This window comes from Aristolochia californica, unplaced genomic scaffold (genome assembly GCF_029961685.1).
Source record: "Aristolochia californica isolate CCGP_79_NKW_82.1479 unplaced genomic scaffold, dmAriCali1.0.hap1 SCAF_16, whole genome shotgun sequence".
NCBI classification, from domain to species: domain Eukaryota; kingdom Viridiplantae; phylum Streptophyta; class Magnoliopsida; order Piperales; family Aristolochiaceae; genus Aristolochia; species Aristolochia californica.
The window spans coordinates 22,325,920-22,344,884 of NW_027181837.1; the positions used below are offsets into that span (position 1 = coordinate 22,325,920).

An 18,965-nucleotide genomic window follows, 5' to 3' on the forward strand; every position below is an offset into this window, starting at 1 on the left:
AATCTTATGTGTTTTTTAACAAATTTGACCATTTTTAATCTTACAATCACAAACTTTATCAGTGCTTAATCACAAGAGTTGACATCACGTAATTTTACAATTCGGAAATAGATCAAAACTGAAGATGGATTTAGCAACTAATCCACCAAAACAAATCAGAGAAAAGTATATGTCGCTGATTTTAAGCACTTTTAGTCTGGATAACGATGCCATCATCTGGGTCTCAACCGAACTGACCATAATTATGAGAGATTAGACATCTTGCATCAAAGCATCCAGTTCTCCCTTCTCACCACTGTTTCCAATCAAGGGTTTCTGAGAAGCTGTCAGGACACCAAATGAGTGAAACATGATTACTAAGTACCACAAACATGTAAACCTTATCAAAGAATCATAATTTGAATATGGATGAATTCCGAATACAGCCTTGTTAGATGTCTTCTTTTTAAATATGGCCAGGTAAGTCAAATGTAACGGATAATGAAAGTAACATCCTTAATAGATTGTAACAGAATAGTGAAAATCACTTAATTATCATTCATTAATTTTCTTTATTTTCAATATTTTTACATTAATTTAAAAACTCCCTTTAATAACTAAAAACTAAGAAAAGGAGGAGGCTGCCCTTCCCCTCCCCTTTTTTCATGGACAGAGACGGCACCTGTCCTCCTCGCTTCTCCGCTCTGCAAGATGCCCACGGCAGGGAAGGGGAGGCAGAGCCCCTCTGCCCCTCTCCACTAAGCACAAACCAAAAAGGAGTCATGGACATCTTGAGGTTTACCACTTCTGAAATTCACTCGATCAGACCTCCCCGGAATCTGTTAAGGCTTTTCTCTTTTTTAAGTTGATACAATTAACAACAAAAGCTAACTAGTGAAATGGAGAATTAAGTAGCATATAAAGATGTCGTGGATGCTTTTGTGTGGTGTAGTTCTGTTTTCTATTCTTATTCCACTGACATAATACCAGGCACTCCAACTCCACACAGCAATGATTACATTGTCAATGAAGATGACTACTGGAAGCCGGCAAAAATTTGAACAACAACAACATTTGCTGATGCCTCAGACCCAAGTTCGCAAATTCTTTTCTGAGCAAGACCTGAATCCTAGTCCATCGAAAACTTCACCAACATCTATTGAATGTTGGAGCTTTTCTTGTCCAAACTGGTCATTCTCACCTTCATTGGCACTATTGAGGCCATAATGTTAGTGAAGCCGAGAGGTGACTCGCAAGGGATCACCAATCACCTCAGCTTCTTCATGATCTTGAACATCCATGTTTTCTTCTTCTCCTTCAAAGACGTTGCCACTGCTTTCATCCACCAGGGATTCATCATTGTCAGATAGGGGGACAGTCCCTTGAGTAGCAGGGAGGAAAAGGGAGCGAGCGGGGGCCACCCCCTCCATCCTTTTTTGGTGGAGTGAAGGGGCAGAGATTGCCCCACCCCTTGGTGCGTAGTGTAGAGAGAGGAGGGTCGCATCGGCAAGTGAGGAGTGGAGGAGCAGGTTTCCTTTTTTATTTCATTTTTGTTTTTTTTTAAATTAAATATTTTAATAATATAATGACTAATTTACTATCCAAATTTATGGAATCCATTGGCTGTTTTTAGAATTAGACTACATTCGGACTTACAACATCTAGTTGGCTATATTTGGAAATATGCCATATAACAAGGCTGTATTCGGAAATTACCCTTTGAATATCAAGATATATCCACCACAAACACACACATCTATTTAGACAAAAATGAAGTTCAGAACACATCTATTTAGACAACTCTACCATAGCCTGACACTATGTTCCTTTTTATTTACACACATGGAAGGACTAAGCAGGTAAGATGACAGGCAGTCCTAAAGTGATAATATATAAAAGCTAAAGATTAAAAAGCAGAATAACTGCAGCAGCCTCATGCAGTTAGACTCAATGAGCAAAATGGATAGCAGAAGTGCAACTTTCAAGAACTTCCACTAATACTTGCAATTCAACCTCTACTGTTTATTCCATGTGTTGCATGAATTTCAAACTTCTTGAGAGTTAGGTCAGTTCGAGTCTTTGTGCTAAATACCACCCAACCCCTTCTGGTTTGATGCAGTACTTATTAATAGAAGGATGATAATAAATGATCCGACAAAGAAAAGGACAGAAGCAACTCACATTTAAGGGATGATCCAGCAAGACATGTAATCCTTGACTTTGTATTAGCTTCAGCCAATGAATTTGGCTTCTCCTTGTGGACCATACGCATGTCCCACACCCGTATGACTCCATCCGATGATGCAGATGCAATTAGATATGGGTCTTCTGAGGCATCCCCAATGTGTCTGCTACCTAAAACAACAAGACCTTTTACACGTGTAGAATGTGCATTCTCAATGCAACAAGCAACCTTCCCAGTCAACGTGTCCCACACAGTTATAGCACGATCCTCTCCACCAGTGAACAAAAGATTGTTCTGTTATCATTTCAGTGAATACTAAATGAGAACAAAGAGCAACTAAGATGTGGCAATTTCTTTGACTAAACCATAAAGGAAAACCTAACAAGAACACACAAATAGGAATATAATGCTATCACTCTCATACATGTCATATGGAAGCAACAAGTCCAACAATTCTTTAATTGGTAAAAAAAGTGAAAGCGACTAAATTGAAGAATATCATATCATGCAATCTTCATTTGAAAAAACACCTATATTTTGTATGGTGCATTTTGTTTTGAATATTACAGATGCCAAACTGTCTTTATAGGTTACAGCAGGGTTCACTGTATAATAATACCAATACATATCAAATTTTAGGGAGGAAAAACTAAATTTATTGTCTGATATACAACAATTGGAAGTTGACTCAGACATTACTCTTTTAGCCTGCTCATGCAGATATAAAACCATAACCTGATGAGAGTAAATTATACCCAGCCAACAAGCTGCTCTTAAAGGCAGATGGGATCAACTATTACACAAGCAAGAGAATAAACGTGTATAAGCGACTCTCACCAAGGCCCAGCACAACATTATGCGGTTACATTAAGAGACTTCCAAGAAACCAAAACCTAACAACAGGCACTCTCATACCGAGTACTACTTGTATGACATCATGAGCTAAAGACCTAACGAGGTTTCCTGGTGCTATAGGTAAGGAATGAGAATCAAAGATCCAGAGAAATTAAAAAAGTAACATTTTTTTGCTTTTAATTACTTCAGAACTGGTTCACTGATGCACGAGTCAAATAGTTAGCATTTAGAAAAATCTTGAATTTTCAGCTGTGACGGCTCCGTTGTTAACTAGATGAAGTGCCTCTACTGCTTGGAGCTAGAAAAAGGAAAAGACAGAGCTTAAATACAATGCAGATAAATAAACATTAGAACGGTTGTGTACGAATCTACGAAAAGCTAAGAAAACACTGACCTCGGCTGGGCAGGTACATAATACACGCTTCTGACAATCCATCTCGCAGACAATTCTCGCATCCTCGGAGTTGTGGATGGTGACCTTCTCCTCCGTTGCCATAAAAAATCTCTCGCCCTCCGAATCAAACTTTACGATCGAAGCCTCCTTATCCAGCCTACAGCAAAAGCTCCTCCTACCTCTGACCAAGTTCAGCATCGCTAAACACGAGTCTCTTCCCACCGAAAGCGCAAGCTTCCCCGAAGAATGCACACACAGATCGATAACCCCACTTTTATGAGCACGAACGGTCTTAAGGTGGACGAAGGGATCGGCGTCGTAGATTGCCACAGTGCCGTCCTCGGAGCCGGAGACGAGATTACGAGGAAAGGAGAGAGAGGCGGGGGTGAAGAAGGAAAGAGTCGTGACAGCGCCAGAGTGATGGGCTAGGGAACCGATTTCTGTGCTGGCCGAGAGGTCGTAGACCTTGATGGTATCGTCGGCGGAGCCGGAAGCGGCGACGGGGCCTGCCACGGCGACGGATTTGATGGGACCCAAATGGGAAGGGAACGAGAAGAGAGGCTTCAGATTGTGAGATTGAGACTGGGTTTTGAGGGCGAAGCCCCAGATGAATTTCTCGTAAGAACCAGCGAGGAGAGTCATGGCGAGCTGATGTTCCCTCTCCCTGTGGTTTTGCAGAGGTTTTAAGGAAGGAAGAACGCGGACGTGTTTTTCTAAAACCTCGAGTTTGGGTCTTTCGGGGTGGGTTTTTTTTTTTTAATTAATTTAAAAAACGAAAGGCCAGCGAATCGTCACGATACACGTCATCTTTCGGGCCCACTAGCATTCCATGCCGCGGGGCTATCGTGCCTCGAGTGGAGAAACCTCTATTTAGAACGAGTTGAGCGACCTAGAGACATCAAGGTTTCCACCTCCAAAACCCTAATCTGCTGCGACGATGTCGAAGCGAGGTGCGCTCTTTCGACTTCCTTTTCTTCTTTTTTGGTTCTTCCGGCAAAATTTTTTTATTGCACATCGTTAAGGATGATTTCATTTCTTTTTTCAGTTCTTTTCTGTATTGTTTTTTTGTGCATTTATTCTTAGCTGCCGGGGCTTGCAAATCATTTCTAGTTGATGTTTGTTACGAGTAATTTCTTTCATCAATTTTGTGTGAGTTCTGAAGTTTTTAGTTGTGATGTCATATTCTTATGTGTTGAGTCTGAACGTGTTGAGTTCTTCCTGTCACTTCATCGACTTTCCCTTCTTTTTATTACTATGATACTGTTATCTTGCGACTGCTGTGCAGATCCTTGCCCCTGCCCGGCACTTTCTTTTGTACACTGCTTGTTTGATCAATGCTGGTTTTCATTGGTGTTTTACTGGTGATAACGCTTCGAATGCTTTCGTTTGCTTTAGATTGTTATTTTTAGGACTACGCCGAGGTGTTGGATCCTGTGTTTCAATTTCCTATAGCAACGAGATTATGGAAGCTTTTATGTACGTGAGAGTTTATGTCCAGTGATATTTACTTTCAGTAGATCTTCACAACTTGTTACAGAATCGGTGGAATGATATATATCTATAACAGTTGATATTGTTGATAATATTTCATCATTTAGATCCGAAAGGAAACTTGTATATGTTATTTTGTATGCGATTCATGTCAATCTCATTGAGTTGGTAACCAATCCTACAAGTCGTTCAGTTCGTATTCTGAGCTTGTGTATTTTTTTGAGAATATCTGTGTTTATAATTTCCCACCTTCTCAAACCACCTTGGGAGGAAAATATCAACTTTAGTATTCTGTCACGTTCTTGTTTCTCGTGTAGCTCTTTTACACTGTATTTCATGTTGACCTTGTACAAAGTTGGTTAGATAGGTTTTTCTATTGCTGAATCCACAGCATCACTCACTGTTTTTTCATTGCTGCACCCAGAGCAATCACTCACTGTTTCTTCATTGCTGAATCCAGAGCATCACTCACTATGTTTTCATTGCTGAGCATCACTTATCAACCACATTGTACTTTTGTGGGTTTTTTACTTTGCAGGACGTGGAGGTTCTGCTGGAAACAAGTTTCGGATGTCACTGGGTCTCCCAGTGGCAGCCACTGTCAATTGTGCTGACAACACTGGTGCAAAGAACCTGTACATTATTTCTGTCAAGGGTATCAAAGGCAGGCTTAACAGGCTTCCATCAGCATGTGTAGGAGACATGGTGATGGCTACTGTGAAAAAGGGTAAGCCTGACCTCCGTAAGAAAGTGATGCCTGCTGTGATTGTTCGCCAGAGGAAACCCTGGAGGAGAAAGGATGGTGTTTTTATGTACTTTGAAGGTAGGACTCTGTTGTGTTTATTCGCTTTGTATCTCAGGGACAGCTTTCAGTAACTTTGGTGGCTGCAATACTATTTTTTTAACTTAATATGCTGAGTTCTGATTCTATTATTGTTAAAAGAACTTACCTTTAGTCATAAATTAGTTGGTCTCGATCAATTGGCCTGTCTAATTATCTCGTGCCTGCATCTGGTGCCAGTTCATGACTATGAATCATCAGTTATACTTGTGTGATCTCTTGTTTGCTTGTAACTGGGATTATTCAAAGCAGGAGAATACTGTTTTCTATATTTATATTTGTTGGAATTAAGCCCACATTCTTCTTTTGCTTGCTACAACCAAATCAAGAAACTGAATCTTATTCTTTTCCATCAATGCAGACAATGCAGGTGTTATCGTAAACCCCAAAGGTGAAATGAAAGGTATAACTTCATGAATATCTGGCGAATCCTTTTTTTTTTTGGCATCTGTCGTTTAATTTTCTTGCAAACTGAAATTTTTTGCCCATTGTTTGTGATAGGATCTGCAATCACTGGACCCATTGGAAAGGAGTGTGCTGATCTTTGGCCCAGAATTGCAAGTGCTGCAAATGCCATTGTTTGAGCAGAACCATCGTCCTCTCCGCTGTTTTCTTATCGTTGTTGTTTGGTTCAAACTGCAGTTTTGTTGATCTCATTATAATTGTCAAAGTACTTGTTTGAATTTTGGTAGAGCTAGAATTGTGGGAAAGATATTTACAGATTTCATGTACTACTTCCCCTCCATTTTTCCATGGTCTTTGATTGTGAGGTGATTAGGTTGAGCAAATGATCTTAAAGATGTAATTAATGTTCAATATTAACACTGTATTAGAGTTGGATATCATAGGATTCAATATTAAATACTTCAGAGCGTTTCTTTTAATAAATAACGTCCAATAATAAATCTTAATGAATCGAGGTTGTATTAAAACATAGGGCTTTCTGATTAAAAATTAAGATAGACCGTCCAGTTCTCATTCTAAATGGTTACAATATCATTCATGTAATTCAATTAACTATGTATCTAGTTGAATGACATAACTCTTTTTTATTTTATGCGTTTTGTGATTATTGTTTAATTTGATTATTTCATTATCTTAATTTAAAAATTCTAATATTTACCTGTGAAATCTTGATCTTGATTTTATTAACATGTAAATAAATTGATTTCCTGGATCCACGTAAGTGACTTCTCAGCCTTCCGATCTTCTAAAAGGCGGATTCTGAAAACCAAACTCCGGAGGTCTCCAAGGGCCTCTTGTCGCGCCTTCTCTACGACTCGCTCTCTGGTTTTGATTTTTATTCACGAAAATGAAAAATGCCCTCAGGGTACGCGCCCTGGTCACACAGTCAATTTCGCCTGCCCAATTCACATTACATTACCAGAAAGCGCCTCGTCGTCGACGAGTTGGGACTGGGTTGCGAATTGTGGACGGCGGGAGTGGATAGTGGAGGATGGGTGAAGAGTTTCCTTCAGCTGATGTCGCCACTGCCCCTCCTCCTGCCCAGGAGCCCCTACCTAAAGTTGAAACATTCGATCCGTCCCTAAGTATGTCTTTCTTCTCTTTATCGACTTTCTTGATGCCCTAAAATTGCTTTTCATTTATTGTTTCTGTCTCATGACGGCATAATTTGATTTTAGGCCGACGTTCGCGCGATTGAGTTCTTCAGCTCCTTGTTTTCCGTTGATCTAGCTCTATCTGCCTCTCGCTTATCTTGTTCATCTCGGCCTTCCTTCTTTAATACTAACTTTTTTGGGGGGACTTTTTCTCTCTCTTGATGGGAGACTCTTTGCTTCTGTTTTTTTGTGTTTCTTCTTTCTTTTGCATTGTAAATTCGACACCGTTATAGGCTATGGGTAATTTCAATGCGGTCCTTTTAGTTCTTTGCTACTTATCTATGCGCCGATTCTGGTTATGTGGCCACAAGCTTGGATTCAATTTCGTTTTCAACTTTTCCGGTTTTGAATCATGATAGATACAATTTGAATAGCTACATATTGTTGATGATTATTCCTCTCAGAAGTTTTCGTGGTGAAACTTTGTTGGATTATAAACTTGATCCACATAAAAGTCCAACCCAAGCCCAACTCAAGGAAGTTTCTCGATCAAGAGATGAGCTGGCTTGGTTGTGCTGGCAGAAGATTGGAGAAGGAAAACTTGTAAAACAAAGAAATGGTTTACGTGTGTGGCATTTAGTTTGCCAAGTATGTGTATAAATACCCCTCTTTAGCTATGTAAATCATCAAGTAAAATAGAAAGCAATCTGTTATTCAAGAAGCCTTTCTTCTTCTTGTCTGTGTGTGAGAAGTTGCAGAGAGAGAGAGAGAGTGTGTGTGGTTTTGGTGAGCAAATTTCCAACAAAGTGGTATCAGAGCAATTGGAAATTTGTTTCAAATTTTACATTATAGCATATCAAATCAAAGCTCTTGATGAGACGAATCCAATGTTGCCAGAATCGCCCCAATAGGACATCTGACGTGCCGCCACACGCCACCAGAACGTCGTTGTCAGAAAGTGAGTCAGCTCACCGAGTTGGAGCTGTTCAAGCCAAGTTGACTGAGTCGTCAAAGTCCCTCCCAAAGTTTTTTGACGTTCCAGATCTATCCGCGCAATCAAAATTTCCAAATTCTCACTATATTGAGTGACATGGCAAATAGTGTGACATCCTTCCAAGTTTCGACTCTCAACAATAACAATTACGACAACTGGAGTATCAAGATGAAGGCTCTCCTCGGAGCACACGATGTTTAAGATATCGTAGAGAAATGCTTTAGCGAGCCAGAAAATGAAGATGCTCTTACACAAGATCAAAAGACAGCTTTGAATGATTCAAGAAAGTTTTCTACCTCATATATCAAGTATTAGATGATGATGGCTTTGAAAAGATTTTGGGTGCAACCTCCACCAGAGAAGTGTGGGAGAAGTTGCAAACCTCTTACAAAGGAGTCGAAAAGGTGAGGAAGGTTCGTCTCCAAACATTAAGAGGTGAATTCGAATCCTTACACATGAAAGCATCCGAGTCTATTTCGGATTATTTCTCAAGAGTAGCAGTTGTTTCTAATCAATTGAAAAGAAATGGTGAAAAGTTAGATGATGTGAGAATATAGAGAAGATACTCCGTTCGTTGGATCCCAAATTTGAGCACATCGTCGTGACGATTGAAGAAACTGAAGACTTGGAAGAAATGACGATCGAGCAACTCCAAGGATCATAGCAAGCCTATGAAGAAAAACACAAGAAGAAGCAAGGTATCACCGAACAACTCCTCGAGATGCAAATCAAAGAAAAGGAAGAAGTACAAGGCTACGAGAGAAACCAACGTGGTTGAGATAGAGGCCGAGGCCGTGGATGAGGTGGAGGTCGTGGAAAAGGAAATCCAAACTCGAGGTACAAAAAATCTCAAGTTCAATGTTATAATTGTCAAAAGTTTGGGCATTATGCTTAAGAATGTAGAACTCCCAAAAACAGGGTCGATGAAAAGACTAATTATGCTGAAGCAAAGACCGAGGAGAAAGGAACGTTGTTACTAGCATACAGAGACAATAATGAAGGTCAAGAGAACACACCTGATATCTTGACACCGGTGCAAGCAACCATATGTGTGGAAGAAGGAGCTTGTTCGTAGAACTCAATGAATCAATGAGTGGCAATGTCTCTTTTAGAGATAATTCCACAATGTCAATGAAAAGAAAAGGTAACATCCTTATTCGTGCAAAAGATGGTAGCCACCAATTAATTTCAAATGTCTACTACGTGCCTAATATGAAAAGCAACATCCTGAGTTTGGGTCAACTCTTAGAAAAAGGCTATGATATTCACATGAAAAATTGTAATCTTTTTATAAGAGATGGCAAAGGAGATTTAATTGCCAAGGTGCAAATGTCAAAGAATAGAATGTTTCCTTTGTATATTCAAAACGATGTTGCAAAGTGTCTAAAGGCTTGTTATAAAGACGCATTGTGGCTATGACATCTTCGATTTGGGCATCCCAACTTTGGAGGATTGGAGTTATTGTCCAAGAAGGAAATGGTGAGAGGCTTACCTTGCATCAATCACCTTGACCAACTGTGTGAAGAATGTTTACTAGGGAAACAATTCAGAAAAAGCGTTCCAAAAAAGTCAGACTCAAGAGCCAAAAAGCCACTCGAGCTAATCCATACCGATGTATGCGGTCCAATCAAGCCAAGCTCTCTCGGTAAAAGCAATTATTTCCTTCTCTTCGTTGATGATTTTTCAAGGAAAACATGGGTATATTTCTTGAAACAGAAATCAGAAGTCTTTGAAGTCTTCAAAGTCTTCAAGAAGTTCAAAGTTGTAGTGGAGAAAGAAAGTGGTAGAAAGATCAAAGCCATGAGATCCGACCGAGGAGGAGAATTTACTTCCAGGGAATTTTAAGAGTTCTGCGCAGCAAATGGAATTCGTCGATCAATGACAGTTCCTAGATCCCCCAACAAAATGGCGTGGTAGAAAAAAAGAACCGAACTATCCTCAACATAGCTCGGAGTATGCTCAAAAGCAAAAAACTACCCTAGGAGTTTTGGGTTGAAGCAGTGGCGTGTGCGGTCTACTTGTCCAATCGATCTCCAACAAGAAGTGTTTAGGGAAAGGCACCGCAAGAAACATGGAGTGGAAGAAAGCCCGACATCTCCCACCTGAGAGTTTTACTATATGAGGAAACTGAGCAATCTGGTAATCTCACACTTTTCTGCCTCTTTGCTGATTGTGAACTAGAAAGTTTTCAAGAAGCTGCACAAGAGAATAAGTGGAGAGATGCAATGGATGAAGAAATCAAGACCATTGAGAAGAACAACACTTGGGAACTCGTTTCACTTCCAAAAGGGCACAAAGCCATTGGTGTCAAATGGGTATACAAGACGAAGAGAAATGCCAAGGGAGAGATCTAAAAACACAAGGCAAAACTAGTTGCAAAAGAATACAGCCAAAGAGTTGGCATTGACTATGATGAGGTATTCGTTCCTGTTAACCGTTTAGAAACTGTAAGACTAATCATTTCTCTAGCAGCTCAAAACAAATGGAAACTTCATCAAAAGGATGTAAAGTCTGCATTTCTAAATGAAGTGCTCAAAGAAGAAGTCTACATTGAGCAACCTTTAGGTTATGAAGAGAAGGGATATGAAGACAAAGTCTTGAAGCTAAAGAAGGTTCTTTACGGGTTGAAACAAACACCAAGGGCATGGAACAGCCAGATTGACAAGTACTTCCAAGAGAATGGCTTTACCAAATGTCCATACGAGCCCACCCTCTATATTAAGATAAAAAAGGAAGATGTTTTGATCATGTGCCTATACGTGGATGACTTGATCTTTACCGGTAGTAACCCAAACTTGTTTGGTGACTTCAAGAAAACAATGGCCAAGGAATTCGAGATGACAGACATTTCATTGCTTGTTGTCAGGGATTTGCTCCCTCCTCTTTTGTATTTCTCTTGTTTTAATATAAATACATTTTTATCAAAAAAAAAATGAAATTTTCATTTCATAGGAAGGCTCTGCAAAGGAGATCCTGAAGAAGTTCACGATGGAAAATTGTAAGCCAATAAGCACACCGATGGAATACGGAGTCACATAAAAGTCCAACCGAAGCCCAACTCAAGGAAGTTTCTCGATCAAGAGATGAGCTAGCTTGGTTGTGTTGGCAAAAGATTGGGGAGAAGGAAAACGTGTAATGTAAAACAAAGAAATAGTTTACGTGTGTGGCAATTAGTTTGCCAAGTATGTGTATAAATACCCCTCTTTAGCTATGTAAATCATCAAGTAAAATAGAGAGCAATCAGTTATTCAAGAAGCCTTTCTTCTTCTTGTCTGTGTGTGAGAAGTTGTAGAGAGACAGAGAGAGAGAGAGAGAGAGAGAGTGGTTTTGGTGAGCAAATTTCCAACAAACTTTTGATAGTAGATTCTGCTAGTTTTCTGTTAAAATCAGTAATCCCTGAGGAAACAATGCAAAATTAGTTGCCAGTCATTGGTATTTGGTTTTGAAAGCCAATAGTTGGTCTTCTGCTCCGCCATTAGTTTGTTTTGCCTCTCAAAAAACTTCATGAGTGCTTTCTACTGGTACAGCAAGTTTATTGACTGCTCAATCCTGTTTGCTTTCTCGATTCATAATTACCATTTGGACTTCAATTTCAATCTGTAAACAATAGATCGTCTTGAGTTTGTTTTCTGTTTATAGGTTGATTCTTTGACTAAATCAGATAATGTTTTTCTTTTTCTGTACAAGCATGCTCCTCTTCTTTACATTCTATCTATTGCACACAGTTCCGTAATGCTAGAGAATTTCCAATATGAACTCAGTAGATTTTTATAGAATTCTTACCATCCAACACTTATTCTTACTCCAAATGTATATGCAGTGATTGGCATTATCAGACGGAAGGCCTTGATAAGAGATCTTGCTGCTATATACCATGCTGAATGTCTTAAATACTGTCGGGAACTTTTGGAACTCCAAAAAAAATGGGAGGAGGTCGGATAAACTGTTAATTTTAGATTCTATTTTAATTTCTATTATGTTTGAAATGGCTGAATTTATGCTTACTTTAAAACAGTTTCAGTGTTATGGATTATCTATCAGACATAAATTGATGGTCAAGTTTTAATTCCTTGATGTCAAACAATTGATGATCTTCTAGGCTTATATTACCTCAGTAGCTCTCTAAAGTATGATGCATCAGTTGCTCATTGTAGACTATTCAGTTGTCTGATCCAGACAGAAGTGTTTTGGTGTACCTTCTGTTTTAACATGGTCTTACATTCTTATGCTTGCCATGTCATATTCAGACTTAAGGTTTAGGTTCTTATATAAATCAGACCAAGGGAACTTTGATGCATCATTCATTTCTTCTTCATGTTCATCATTTCTAAGTCCATGCTACATGAACACTTGTTGTCATGCTCTAGGTTTTGAAGTTGCTTGGATAACTTTAAATGGTGTGAGAGAGAATTAAGTGTAACCTCTCAATCTCCAAGTTTAATGAAACTGAGGTGAAATGAAAAAATCAATTTTGTTGCAGATGAGAAATCATTTTCAATGTGAAAATTAGGCAATTATTTCCTGATAGTGGGACGTGAATTTCTCTATATGAAACTGGAATAAAAGGAAAAATAGGTGAACTGAATTTGAAACTATCAACCTTGTGGGTGTTACACCAAAAAGAAGAGTATTGATTTTCCATTGCTAATGAATTCTAGCATTCAGTTACAATATTCTAAAAGATACATGTCTTTGACATGTCTTTCTTGGGTTAGTCAACATGTCGGGCAACGGATTAATAAAATATGTGGGTGATTTCAGTTGTTCTCTGGACCAAGTAATCAGATGACTTATGGAGTACAATAGTATGTATGCTCTATATGCTCATTACCTCATATTTTAGTCACTTTACTGGAGTGTTGATAGCTCTAGAAAGGGATAATAGATGCGGACATGATTCCAGGGTCTTGGCATATTCTAACTCAACCACTTATACAATATCCATCTTTGATTTTGGATTTATTGTTCCTCTCAGGGACTGCCTTATATATTTGTTAATGTTAATTCTGTATATTCTCAGAACTCATCTAGGTTTTATATTACCATGAGTCCTTTTTGTTGTTGGTTTTGCTTTGCATTTTAAAGTACTACTCTTGTCCTATTGATCCAACTTTCTGTCTTCTGCTTTAACCCTAGTTAATCTTGTCAAAATGGCCTCTACTTTCAATTTTTCTCAAGTTTTAGTCAAATTTGGTTGGTTGTTAGTCAACAATTTATTTTTGGGAAAGTGACCTTGTGACTTCTATGAAAAAGCCAAGACCTGAAAAATTGAACTGAACATTGCTTCCCTTCATGAAATTTGCCACCTCCGGGAATGGGAAGCGTCTTCATTACCTGTCATTAGAAAGAATTGCATCAATGACTCAACTATGGTGGCCTGCCTGCATATCTCAATGCTGCCGGTTTTACTTTCCTTTTGGTTTCAAAGAATGATATTGGCAATCAATTTGTGCTCATGTATTTCAGTGTTATATGTGGTGTGCATCAAATCTGACTATCCTGAATGTATAAATTGGTAATTTGCTGGGTCTTAGAACCATGAATGATAGTTCATTTTCACGGTGTTTATTTCAAGTACATGTTTACTACTTGCCAAGGGAAAACATTCATGTTCTTTACTTACTAGGAGGTCTTGTTCTTTAATGCAGCCATATACTGAAATGGTAACACCTGAAGATCCCAGAAGGGAGGTGAGGAGGCAGCCTAAACGTGCAAAGAAGACACGTTAAGAGAGTAATTATCTCTGCAAGATCCTCAATTGTCCCTTGTAAAAATCCAATCTCCCCTTAATGATTCCCCCTCATTACTGAATTTCGTAATCTCGAGTCCCTCCGGTATCGTTATCCAATTCTTTTTTTTTATAAACAAATGCATAGATGGTAGAGTTACTAAATGGGCATCTGATTATCATAATCATTGTCGTCTTAATTTCAATAGTTCAAGTGGTCACTGGACAGAAGCCACAATTTTTTATTTAAGTTATTAGTAAATATCTGACAGAAGGGTTCATATCTGTTAGTCAACATGGATTCGCTAGCCCTTCAGTGAGTAGGGGAATGTGTATCTCTTGTGCCCTACTTATGAAGAACAGAGATGGTAGCCTGTCTTTGTTTCATTCTCCTCGGTGCAGGAGAAGAGGAGAGCACCCCTCTACCCAACCCCAGTAGAAGGGTACAGAGACAGGTTTCCATCTCCATTTGTCTCTCATGTGGACTATCTCTGTGAGATACATGTGCCCCCAGTGATTCGAGGCTTATCTCTGGCTTTCAATCATTTAAGAGAGACTTGTCCCTGCAAACCCTAAAGAGCATTTCATAGATGAAAATGGAATGAATTACCCAAGCATGACGTTGACATGATAGTAATGGCTCTTTTCTTGTCCTTGAGAGAAGCTGGGGTTGAGCTGGACTTTGTCAATCTTGTACTGAAAGGAGAATGCCTTTACTAAAAGCTGGCCTCTTGCAACCAACGCTAGACTGATCTTTTCACTGTTTGCAGCACACCTTTGTGGAACGTGAACAACTGAACTCTAAATTCAGCTTTGCCAGGTAGGGGCGCAGATGATCTTTTTACTTGGGCTAGAGCGAGAGGTATTAGAGAAGAAGTGACCCAAAAATATGATTGATTTCAATTGAAATTTTTTCTACATAATCGTACAAAGGATATGGTGAAATGCATGTTGAGATGATGCTCAGAATCTGTAGTCTCAGTGCTTTATCGGAGACTGGACTTAGAAAGTTACAACCATGGCTCATCAATTCAGGCAAATATTGTTTTTTTCTGAATCATCAGATAGGTCAAACTCCGATATGGTACGGTGAAACCAGCCGGAATAGGTCCCTGATGGCCCTGAAAAATCAAGGAAGAAGAAGAGCTATCATCCTTCATACAAGTTACTTCTTCTGGCAACCTGGCGTATAATCTCCTCCTCAAATTCATCTTTCATCTCTACCCATGACTGTAATTAAATTAGTACCACGAGTAATGAACATGAGGGACTTGTAATTCTGGTTTCTGAGCGAGACCAAAAGTTGGGGGCCTATTTCTGGGCGACTCCAGTTCCCTGTTTTGGAAAAACCGAAAGGTATGGTCAGCTCAAACTCCAGAAATCCGTCAAAAACCGGATTAAAAAAGCTTGAGTCTCGGACGCCGGGAGGATGGAGAAGAAGCGGAGGAGCAGACTCGTCGTACAAGAAAAACACGAAAGCGGGGGGCTTAACCGTACGTACTTGCCTCTGATCTAAACCTCATGCGCTGTCGGTCATGGTCGTCTCTGACTGCAATTTTTCTTTTCTTCTTTTTTTTGCTCGGGTTTCTGTTATTCTCTCGTCATCGCTTTGACCTGCGCGTTCGGGGCGCGAAATAAGGACCGACCGGCAGCCGGAGGCCGGGAAGGACAAGCTCTCCGGCTCTGCGAATCGCTGAAACTGAAAGTGTGGACGGCACGGCCTCACAGTATTCTGTTGTTGTCACTCGGTCGATCATCTTCTTTGGTCTGGCGAGACTCGCAGTAGAGCACTCTCTCCAGTGGCGAGCATAAGATTTTGAACGTTGCCAGCCGGAAGAAAGTGAAATCTTATTATTGAACACCAAATTTTTTTAAAAAGCAGTAAAGAAGGTAGAGATTTAAACCTAAGATCATTCTCAAACAACAATTTTTTCGTATGAAAATTCAAATTCGGAATTAACCAATACAACATAGAAACAAGCTTAAAATTTTTGGTGAGATATTATAGGAAGACAAACTCATAAATTGAATTCTGAGACTGACCCATGTTTTTGCTAGATGATCCTCCAAAGATTGAGATGCTAAACCTAAATAAATTAGTAATCTCTTCTTGTACAAAAAGTTTTGGGTGGTACGGCCGAATCCCATTGTACTGGTTTATCGTTCAGATTTCATGAGATCGTTCCTCTGCAAACAGGAGAAAATTCCTTGGGCTGCACCACAAGAGCCGGTGGAAATGGGAATCTTCCAGTACAGTGTCTGTTGGAATGAGTGATCATCTCCTGGTACCGATTGGTTAGGCTTGCGCATTCTTTTGCAGACACGAGACATCTCAGGAATCCGTGAAAGAAAAAAAATGGAGTTTATTTCATTTATTCCGAGACCGTCAAAGACCGTTAGCTGAGGCAAGGACTGGCTATTACCCCTCTCCCTCTCTCTCTCCCCTGTCCATGACGTAGGCCACAGCTTCTTTTTGTTATGATTATTATTATCATCTTCTCTAATGGTAATGTGATCGGAAAAATACGTTTGATAATCATGAAAGATCGTAATATTCGTCTATCCCGACCAACATTCTGTTTTTTCTGATTTTTTTAATTTTTTTTTTTTGGGTGCGAGAGAAGATTGTTTCTGTCAGTTATCCAACTTGAAATAACCTGTTTCTCAACTATTTCTGCTCTCTTTTGTAACGATATCGACAGAGAGGTTGCAGTGAAGGAACTGGATTGAATTGGGTTCGTTTTCTTTTGCTTTTCAAAATATTGCCGGATCGGAAAGAACAGCATGTGTTGATTGAACGGAGAACGAAAGAAAGATGTGTTTATGGGTACTCGTGTCTGTGTAACGATATTGATGGAAATATTGTTGTGAAGAGAAACTGATCAGACGACTTCTTGTTTTTTTAACGAAGAGAAGGAGACGAAAGAAAGAGCAGCTTATGTTGATTTAACAGACAAAGAGAGGTGTTTATGGGTGCTGTCCATCTTTAACGATTTTGATGGAAAGACTCTGATGAAGCGAAAGACAGATGATCTAGGTCTTCTTTTTTTTTTTTTATAACAATGGAGGAGATCAAGAACGGCATATGTTGATATACCAGAGAAAGATAGATGCGTTTATGGGTACTGTCTCTTTATCTGGGACTTTCTTTCTTTTTTGAAAACAATGGAGGACATCGCAAAAGAACAGCATGTGCTGATTTAACAGAGAAATATCGTCTCTTTGACGATTTAATTTGATTGAAAGCTTGCAGTAAATAATCATAACTCAGATGATCTGAGTCTTTTTTCCTTTTGCAAAAGGATGCAGGAGATGAAAGACCCGCATATGGTAATTTAACAGAGACAGGAAGAAGATATATATGTATATATATGTGTGTGTCTGTGTGTGCTTGCTTTTGTTTTCTCTATCAATGAACTTGGAACAAAAACGAGAGAAAAACAGAAGAAGCAGAAGAAGAAGAAGAAGAAGAAGAAGGGGGGGGGTACAGTAAAAGCAAACCGGAAGAAGATGAAGCAAGAGATTCAGATTTCAGAGCCAAAGAGCTCCGGCTTCTTTGAGGAGAGGAACCAAGGTGCCATTGATGTGGCGAGACATAACGCTTTCAAGACCCCCCACGAACTTCCCTCCGACGAAAACTGCCGGAACCGGCGGCTGCTGGCCGTTTCCGATGAGCTGATACAGGACCGCCTGCATCTCCGACCCCCATTTCTCCTCGTCCAGCTCGTACACCACCGGCCCCACGCCGAGCCCGAACAGCAGTCGCTTCACCACGTGGCACATGCAGCAGCCGCTGTGGCTGAACACCACCACAGCGTTCCCAGTCGCCAGCCGCCGCACCCGCTCATACGGTGTCATCGCCGACAGTTCCCGCTCGCCCATCACCAGGCACCTACCTACCATCCCCCCTGTTTCCTTCACGAATTGCATCACCCGATAGATACCTCAACCCAGTTCTCTAGCTTACTTTCCCTGAGCAACTGATCACAAACGATCAGTCCAACCGGGCAAATGCCACAGAGCTTTCTGAAGAAAAACAAGAAGAGGGAACAAGCAGCTTTTCTCTTAACAGACGAACACTAAACAGTAAGCGTAAGCAATAAAATGGAGAAACGCGAAATGCAGCTCGGTTTCAGAGACTAACCGTAACGGAAGCCAAAATTGAAAGCTGTATTAAAAAGATTCGACACAAAGGCGAAGTGATGAAACGAAGGCTCGAATTGGAAAACCAAAATACAGGACGAACTGAAGCAGCCAGGAGTAGAAAACCCAGATTGAAAAACCGTGGGATAAGGAAGACGAAGATCGGATATATATCACGTTCGTAGTTCGGACTGAAAAGTTAACTTTTTCATCGTTTCTATTTTTTGCCGAGAGAGGAATCGGTTGTTTCTGAAACGATACGGCGGTTTGTGCAAATACAGCAAGCGTGCCTGATTAACGTACGAGCTGACAGATGCTTAAAGAGAGAAAACGAAGACCGAAGACCAGTGCTCTCTGTGCAAAACACGAAGACAATGTCCTGAAGTGCGTCTCAAGAACAAGAAATCGAACAGGAGGGAGGATTTTGAAGCAGAGACGAAGGGGCATGGAAGTAGTAAAAGACAGAACAAAACAGGCGTTTAAAGCTGCAACAAATTAGGAGCGACGTAAGACTGTAAAAGCAGAAACTGTTGGTCTGTTCCAGAAAAAAAAAAACAAAAAAATGTGGTGTAATCTTTAAATTATTAAATACAAGTAGAAAAACAGAAATTGTGGGAGATACCCTGGTAAGAATTAAATACCGTTGGGATGTTTCAGTTCGCGATTCCCACTCCTTCCTCTTGATGACAGGCCAGGGTGGTTCCAATCGAGGAAGGACTCCTAAGAAGAGCAAAAATAGTAAAAACAAACAGTCGTTTTTTAAAGAACCTGGTTACAGTTCCGCGAGAGAAGAAGA

The 18,965-nt window shown here is 39.9% G+C and overlaps 3 protein-coding genes, 1 long non-coding RNA gene and 1 pseudogene across 4 annotated transcripts; 3 read left to right on the forward strand and 2 right to left on the reverse strand.

Moving 5' to 3' along the window:
- Positions 1-4: 4 nt before the first annotated feature.
- On the reverse strand, positions 5-4,099 carry LOC137952920 (uncharacterized). The gene is made up of 3 exons (XM_068800030.1): positions 3,414-4,099; positions 2,161-2,458; positions 5-323 (listed from the first exon to the last, which is right to left on the reverse strand). Exons 1-3 carry the CDS (start codon positions 4,053-4,055, stop codon positions 253-255), a joined length of 1,011 nt encoding a protein of 336 aa, XP_068656131.1. The 5' UTR covers positions 4,056-4,099; the 3' UTR covers positions 5-252.
- A 199-nt stretch (positions 4,100-4,298) lies between these two features.
- LOC137953389 (large ribosomal subunit protein uL14) lies at positions 4,299-6,609 on the forward strand. Its single transcript, XM_068800764.1, has 4 exons — positions 4,299-4,363; positions 5,443-5,727; positions 6,107-6,148; positions 6,247-6,609. The coding sequence occupies exons 1-4, from the start codon at positions 4,351-4,353 to the stop codon at positions 6,327-6,329; spliced, it is 423 nt and encodes a 140-aa protein (XP_068656865.1). The 5' UTR covers positions 4,299-4,350; the 3' UTR covers positions 6,330-6,609.
- Positions 6,610-7,015: 406 nt separating this feature from the next.
- On the forward strand, positions 7,016-14,307 carry LOC137953995 (uncharacterized). Its single transcript, XR_011112463.1, has 3 exons — positions 7,016-7,295; positions 12,119-12,231; positions 13,947-14,307. It is a non-coding gene; the product is annotated as an uncharacterized lncRNA (long non-coding RNA).
- On the forward strand, positions 8,115-8,990 carry LOC137953974 (uncharacterized; annotated as a pseudogene).
- Positions 14,308-17,557: 3,250 nt separating the features above from the next.
- Positions 17,558-17,884, reverse strand: LOC137952754 (glutaredoxin-C9-like). Its single transcript, XM_068799811.1, has one exon. The coding sequence runs from the start codon at positions 17,882-17,884 to the stop codon at positions 17,558-17,560; it is 327 nt and encodes a 108-aa protein (XP_068655912.1).
- Between the last annotated feature and the right edge of the window lie 1,081 nt (positions 17,885-18,965).